The sequence below is a fragment of the Crinia signifera genome, chromosome 6 (genome assembly GCF_055691185.1).
Source record: "Crinia signifera chromosome 6, ASM5569118v1, whole genome shotgun sequence".
Taxonomy (NCBI): Eukaryota; Metazoa; Chordata; class Amphibia; order Anura; family Myobatrachidae; genus Crinia; species Crinia signifera.
The window spans coordinates 44967700-44975946 of record NC_139222.1 but is presented as its reverse complement, the minus strand read 5'-3'; the positions used below and the strand labels follow the sequence as shown (position 1 = coordinate 44975946).

The 8247-nt window shown below is 41.8% G+C and overlaps 1 protein-coding gene across 2 annotated transcripts in view; it reads right to left on the bottom strand.

The window, feature by feature from the left end:
• Window positions 1-4411: 4411 nt before the first annotated feature.
• Window positions 4412-8247, bottom strand: part of DRGX (dorsal root ganglia homeobox) — a 52754-nt gene continuing 48918 nt past the window's right edge. For both annotated transcript variants that reach the window (XM_083145371.1, XM_083145372.1), the window contains one exon: window positions 4412-5397. In XM_083145371.1, the coding sequence (XP_083001497.1) occupies window positions 5135-5397 (263 nt within the window). In that variant the 3' untranslated portion in view covers window positions 4412-5134. The remainder of the gene's footprint in view (window positions 5398-8247) is intronic.

Genomic DNA, 8247 nt, shown 5'->3' with positions numbered 1-8247 from the left:
ATGGATCACTAAATTATAAAAATAATACCGAGTGGAGATAATGCGTGAGTCACATTACTGTCACAACAATGGATAAAAATTGATATATTTAAATTCCTGGAATTGGGATTAAGGTTGATAATATTTGTATAAAGTTAAAGGATCACGAAAAATGATAAGAGGGTATAAGATATTTGGTTGGAAAAAAATCACTAATCACAGATATACACATGGTCGAAATAATGTTTATGAATAATCATTGTCGAAATAATGGATAAAATGGATATACACAATCCTCTGAAATTAGGATTAAGGATGATAGTATGTTAAAATAATAAAATAAATAAGAGGGGTGGGTTGTTGTTTTTTTTTTTTTGTTTTTTTTTTATATAGACTTAGCCCATCTTACATGACGCCCCATTGTGGCAATTGAATATGAGCGACATGTGTTATAAATAAATTACTGGGTTGCTGTGACAGACTTGAAGTGTTGGAATCTGGATGGGGGAACGCTGTTTCTTTCTTGCTTGAATAAGCATGTACCACTATACATTATATGAAATATGTTATTATGGGGGCAGAAGAAAGTTATTATCTATGATGTTATATGATGGACTGGAAGACATATTAGAAATATTAAAGAAAATGATCTGCTATTGCACGCACCAAGATGTTGATATGTAATGTATTGTTGAACGTTGTATGTCATTTTAATGTAAGTTCGTAAAATTTTGTACCGTAAATGGAAAATAAAAATATAAAAAAAAAAAAAAAAAAGAATAAGGGCCTATGTGTGGACTGAACCAGTATACATGAAGCACTGCCTGTTCCTAATGAATTAACAGGACACATCCTCATAGATAAATTATCAACTTAGCCCCAGGCATTTTAAAAGAGGAGGCCTGTGTATGGCCTCCTCCATCTGGGCCCCTCCTGTCTGCCAGCAGCCGAATACAGCTATAGAGCAGTGGCAGTTTTTATCTATGGACGGCTGGACTGCAGCCCCACCAGGTTAAATCCACCACTTTGCTCAATATAGTGAAGTCAGATGCAGTCGCTGAGTTTTCTCTGGCTTCACTGTGACTGGCAGTGACTTCCTATTTGATGTCCGACCTGCCAGTCACTCAAGACAGTTCCAGTAGGTGGTGTTTATTCCCTCTGAGGTGCCTCCTTGGGCTGCAGCCCACAGAATCCGAGGTTTGAGCATGTGCAGTACCTAGGCTAATTCTGTGCATCCCTTGTCCTGGTGCTGGTCATCTGCAGTGTACAGGTGCTGGGACATGATTTAGCTGGGGGCCAGCGCACGCACAGTTCCAAGGGCCAGCAGTAGAGGGGAAGCCAGCATCGTGGCCAGTGGCAGCCCCCCTTCTAAACTAAGGTAGGAGCTGCCGCAGCTAAGGATTGCTTTGATTACAATGCTCATGTGCTTATCTCTGGAAAAATTAAACAACAGACATTTTTACGCAAATTTTTGCAGTGCTGCTCCTGTCATCACGGAATTCCAGAGAGGTAAGTATTAAAATAATGGGTGCAGCAACCAGCGTTGGGCTGGCCCACAGGGGGACAAGGGAAACCCCTTTTAGGCCCTAATATCTGGGGCCCCACCTCCTCCAGGGATCAGGTACCAGACTTGTCTCTTGAATTATACATATGGGAGGTCATTCAGGTTGACTCGCTAAACTGGGAATTTCGCAGCTTTGTGAGCCAACTAAACACCACCAGCATGAAGGTCCACCCGCCGCCTGCAAGCAGATTGCACAAACATAGACATTTTGCATAAACATCCATTCGCAATTTGCGTGTGGGTGTATAATCATTTGATGGTTGCCGACCATCGAATGATTTGTACAGCGCTCGCAAATCTAAGACACTCTCTGGTGTTTTAGATCTGCAGGTTCCCTGTACAGGAAGCGAGCAGACAGCTGACATCCACTGACGTCAGCTGCCCGCTCCTGGCACCCAAGGCACAGGCGCATTTCCGTGGGAACAGCCATGAAACACTGGGTGTTCCCATTGGCACACCCTCTGTTCACCTCCCCACACCACCTGCCCGCACTGCAGTGCCAGATTAAGCCTTCGGGGGGCCCGGGGCACTTTAGACAGGGGGGCCCCCTTGCACTTGTCATTACTGGCCGCAAACTGCATGGGAGAATATTACACAGTCAAAATACAGAGTAAAGATAGTATAAACTTGGTCAATGGGTAACTGCAGGGGATATATATATATATATATATATATATATATATATATGTATATATATATATATATATTATACACGTCTGTGAAGATTTGGCACTCTGGATAAATTAATAGTCAGCACCCGGGGTGTCCTGTCCACAATAGCATATCCAAGAACCTTTTGCAATCAGCAAAGAAAAGACGGCACTCCACGGTAGTTACAAATGAAAACGTTGATGGAGTCGTTTGTAATGTATTATTGAAATCCTTTAACAACGTCTTCATTTGTAACTACCGTGGAGTGCCGTCTTTTCTTTGCTGATTGCAAAAGGTTCTTGTGTGTATATAAATTTATATATATATATATATATATATATATATATATACACTTACATACCACATGAAAAGCCTGTGTTTGTCCCTCTGCACCTTACTCTGTAGGACTGTAGGAGACCTCACAGTCCCAGTGCTGCCTCTGATTATAAACCCTTCCACGACTAGGATGCTGCTGCTGTCCTCCATGGGCCTGAGAAGCGTGTAATGAGCTCCACCAATCAGAGCTCAGCACAAACCTCTCAGCCTCTGCCCTCTTGTGCAAAGTATCATGGGACTTAGTCAACTCCCAGTAATGCACTGCACACTTGGCACCCCATGCTCAGCATCATTAATCATTGTCACATTTGCAGATAGGTGAAGCAGCAGCACTACCACACTCCCATGCACAAAACCTTTAGCTAAATTTTTTTTTTTAAATACATGCCAAATTTTTTTTTTAAAATACATGCCAAAACACTAGCTAGAGGGGGGCCCAGGGGTACTGACCCCTTTTGCCCCTGCTTTAATACGGCCCTGCCGCACTGCTTGGTGTGAACGGGCCAGCAAATATACAATTTTCTGCACCCGCTCACACCAAGCGGCTGCAAAGAGGGACGTGCAGTGAGGTAAATGGTGGAGGACTCCCTGGCAAGTACCAGAGCCAGATATGCACACAATATATGAGCCATGGGGTACATACCAGCATAATACACATGTGCAGCAGTATATACTGCTGTAGATTCAATGAGTTTTGATAAGAGATGTGCAGAAAAGGTAGCCAGGTGAGGCACTGCCTCACCTGCCATAGACTTTTTACTCCAGAGTTTTGACTATAAAAATGATTAGAATAATAAAAATAAGATTTTTTTAATATATATTCTTTGTATTTTTGACTTACTTTATAAATTCAAAACTTCGGCATATACGTTAGTATGACAGGAAAGGCTGTGCCTCACCTGCCTCACCCCACCGCACGCCACCGGCAAAGATAGAAAGATGTCAACACTGCTAGCACACACATGATAATGTACCAGCTTAATACCATCAATGCACTGTAGAAAATACACCATAGTCTTTTGCAATATAAAGTAGCATATGTATAATGTATAATTCAATTGCTCAATCTGGATCCTGATCGCTGGAGGAGAAGGTGGACCCCCAGGCAGAGGTGCCCACTGAAGGCTCTGTGGACTAGTAAAACCTAGAATGCAATTAAATTCTCATAGGATCATTTCTGAAACTATAAAATGTGCTATGTATAATACTGTTGCAACCCTAGTGCAACAACAACTCTAGAAACATAAGCTGTTTCCTCTTTTTTAGGACATTCTGTTTTGTTTTTATTTTTGGACTTCCTTTCTTGCAAAGCTCTGAAACTATAAGCTGTTATTTAAATGCAAACCATAATCTAAGAAACTGCACTGTGCGATCAGCAGAAATAATAATCAAAATGCAGGGATCATTTGAAATAGCATTGGTTTTGACCATAAGGAGGGTCTGTTAAACAGAACATCGTGGACTTATAAATACATTTAATTAGTGTCATATCCTTTTTAGAAGTATCTTTATTCTTTCACCAGGTAATCAGCTCCCCCTTGTGGTAAGATCTGAAAAAGTTCATTAAAGAAAATAGGTCTTTTTCTGCAAAACCAGAACATGTGAAACCTCCATACACCGCAATAGTTTGCAAACTTGGGTTGATCCGCTAAATTAAGGGGGAAGAGGCAGTGGTGAAGTTTGTGTGATGTAGTTGCCAATAATGTAATATAATTTCCAGGGGACACGTTGTTGCTGAGACTGTAAATCCAAGCCCATAAAACAGCTTTTTTCACAACAACTCGCCACTTTGACATGATCACTAAACATGATTATTATGACATTTATTGTATTTTTAAATACTCTTGTTTAATAAATATCAATTTATAAAGCACGAAAAAAAATAAGATTAGGTGGTGAAAATATCAGACTAGATACAGAATATACTGTATATTTGGAGACAATTGAGATACAAGGACAGAAATTGAAAACCTTGAATCATCCTTGGAGATTATCAATAGTTGGCTACTGTGATCATGCTTATTCTGGTCTTGATGCCTGTGACTCTTGTTCTTGTAGCCTTCTGAAGATTTCTTTGAGGTCTCCGACAGACAAGCGTTTAAAACGGTACACATTTGTTGGGCAGATCTAAGATTTTTGGTCCAGAAAAAAACAAATCTGTCATTTATATAACAACCATATCTTAGCAATAATATAATAATCAGATAAATAGATAAAGATAATAAATCCCACTACATTTCTGCAATATTTTCTGCAGGAAAACAGGTATCCTTTGTTGAGGTAACTCTTGATGAGTGGTTCCATCTCTTTCTTGTGTAAGAGTGTAACTCAAGAAAATATTTCCACAGTCTGCTGATGGTGAAGCACATCCAATCTAAATACCCACTCATCTCAGATTTTATCTGGAAGGTTCAGGAGACCACATATTGTGTACTCATCAGAGGTCCAGAAAATTCATAGTTTCTTAGGGTAGGATGTACTTGTGCTATTGGAGAACAACATATAACTGTATAGTATGATTTGTTTTTAGAGGCCCAGCTGCAGGTGCAGTTTGCTGAGGAATAAGCCTTCTTTCACAATACAGTGTATAGCAGGGTGGACACATCATACATTTTTTTCTGGTTCATTGTGTTCTGGTACTGGAGCGGCTCTTTCTTGTCCATTCTCATGAGATGTAGGAGGAGAGGGCCCAGAGCTGCTTCCTGCTGGTGGAAGAAGTTGTGCAGATTGTAGCACGGCCTCTGAATGTTCCCTTGCCTTCATACGAAGAGCAGCCACACTAGCTGTACGGTGACTCTGGCAGCTGTAAGGGGGTAGGAAGGAGAGTGCCAAGGGGTCGGACACACAGCAGGAACAGAGAGGACCACCTGGAAGATAAAATGATGTCCATATAATATCAGCAAATAAAAATAAACATTGTCCAACGGTAGGATACGCCGAAATGACCATCTGATAACAAATATATTACCCAGCTGCCTTAAACGGGAATTTTTTATTTGACTTATGTATGGATCTTGAATGCATGAATGCTTTAACATCTGATGGATGATAAGTAAGAACAGATTGATCAAAGTGGTAAGAAATGGATCGGTGTGTTTCTTTTCTTATAACAATATCAAATTAAATACATCTCGGCAGTGCATACATATTAATCGTCATCATCATCAATGGTTGCCAGGCTGAGTACCGTATTAGCAGGAGATATCATTAATTTCTGGAGGTACAGTTTGTATTACAATTATATGATATCCTTCCTTTCAAATCAAGGGGGTAACATTGGCGTATCTAAATATGTTTTGGGGTAAAAGGTTCCCTGGCCCCTGCTGTACACTGTACATATACTTCACGGGACCCCACTTTTCTGCAGAAAAGTGGGGTCCCGTGAAGGGGGCTGCAGGCTTAAATGCATTGAACTAAAATATGATGTATTATTATTAGTGCATTTAGTGAGTGCAGAGCCCATGCAATTTGTATTTAACAAATGTGGTCACATAGGGCACCTCAAAACTAGGAAAGGTGAGTGACGATGTTTAGTGTATATTATTATACTCTATTAGATAATAATATATTATTGCTTGATGGAGGTGATACTGTGGTGGTGTCTTGTGGAGGGCCGCCTGTAGCGCAGTCGAAACGTTGACACATGATCTGAAAATTATCGCAGTGACCCATGTGAGATATTAAATGTTTTTTATACAATCATGAAGAAGTCCTGGTGAGTGCAATCTTACAAAATACCTGAATATATATATACTTGATAATCCAGAATAAACGGACACAGAGGTCTCAGATACAAAGTTTTGTATCTGAGACCTCTGTGTCCGTTTATTCTGGATTATCAAGTCAGACGAGTGCCTGAGTTATTACCCTCTGTGTTACCTGCAGTGGCGTAACTATGAATTTTGCTCCCCCCTGCCAAAAAATCGGAGGCGCCCCCCACCCCTGACTCCTCTCCAGCATGTTTCCCCAGTATGTGACGTGATGACATCACATGCATAATGGAGAAGCTGAAGCAGGATAGAGGAAGAGAGACCAGCAGACACTTCTGCTTCCCTTGGCTCCGACGCATCCCAGGCCGCCCTAGCACGTCCATCCGCCCATCCATCCTGTACACAGTAGCCAATAGCCGGCTCTGTGTACAGTCAATTGAATCAGTGGAGGAATCAGGGGAGGGATTTGTCATCTCTGCCATGGCGGCATCAGCGCTGTGGCTGACTAGCCTCCGGTGCTCAGCAAGTGGGCAGCGACAGGCAGCAGCATATCAGTGCGTCGAGTGGGTGCCGGCGCCCACACAAACCCCACTGTGACTTGCTCCCCCAAGCGGCAGCTGGGGCTGCCTTACAGTAGTTATGCCACTGGTTACCTGGGAGACCAGGGTGTCAGTGCACCAAGGCCATGACAGTACCCACCTCGACTGAGTGCCGGTTATTCTACATATATATATATATATATATATATATATATATATATATACATACATATATTTGAGCCCCCTGAATTTGTATTTACTAGAGCATGTGGTCACAGGCCACTTCACCCCAACCCGGGAATGGTGAGCAATGTTTGCACCCCACTATATATATATTGATATTTATAGTTATTTATATAGCACACAGCGCAGCGCTTTACAGAGACCATTTGGCCATTCGCACCATCCCTGCTCCAGTGGAGCTTACAATCTATATTCCTCTCATTTTGTTGATAGCCCATTAACCTACTAATATATTTTTGGATTGTGGGAGGAAACTAGAGTAGTGGAGAACACCCACACAGGGAGAGAAAAACATATTCTACACAGGGCCCTGGTGGAACTAAAACCTATGACCTCAGTGCTTTGAGGCACATTGCTAACCATTGACAATTCATGCAGCTATCATACACATTGACTTAATAGTGATTACTCCTGATTGCACGTGCACAGCAGTCGTTCATCACATAGTCACATCTGTGCTATGGCTTTTGCCGGACTGGTTTCTGGAGGAACATTCTCCTGATCATTTTGTGAACTGTATCCTATGGTGTAGCTACATGAGTTCAGACTCTAGAATATTTTGAATTCCAGAGCTTGCTAAATTTTACCTATGGAGGCTACGGCTGCTATAAGTAATGGTATTTTCAATGGATATGCTGCAAATATTGAATGATAAATATACACCTAGAACTGAAAGGGAGAAAGCAGTTAATCCAGTCCAGAATACAAAACATTAAATAGGATTATATAACACTGGTAGGGCAGTAAGTGTGAAGATATGTTCTTATTAATAAAAATAATAATAATATCCATTTAACATCAATTTAAAAGAACAAACATTATACTGTATATATCAGGGGCTAACGCAGGATTTCTAAAGGGGGTTTCCAGATGGGATGTGGCTTGGATGCCGGCATTCACTGTACCAATGCCAGCATTCCAGCTGCCATCAAAACAGAAGAGCCAGAACTGAGGCACGGGCCTAGGGGCGGCACCTAGTATAGGCGGCAGCTGCTGCCTGCGAGTCTGTCTGTGACAGCGAGTGAGCGAGTGACAAGTGGCACCGCCGCCCACATGATGCAGAGCCACTCATCACTCCGCTGCCCGCTCACTACCCACATGCACACACATGATTAATCAACTGCTGGTGAGTCCCAGAGGCTACTCCATGTTCAGGTTCACTAACACGAGATGCGCATAATCCCTGCTGTGTATAGAACAGGGGGGACAGCTGAGCCAAGTATCT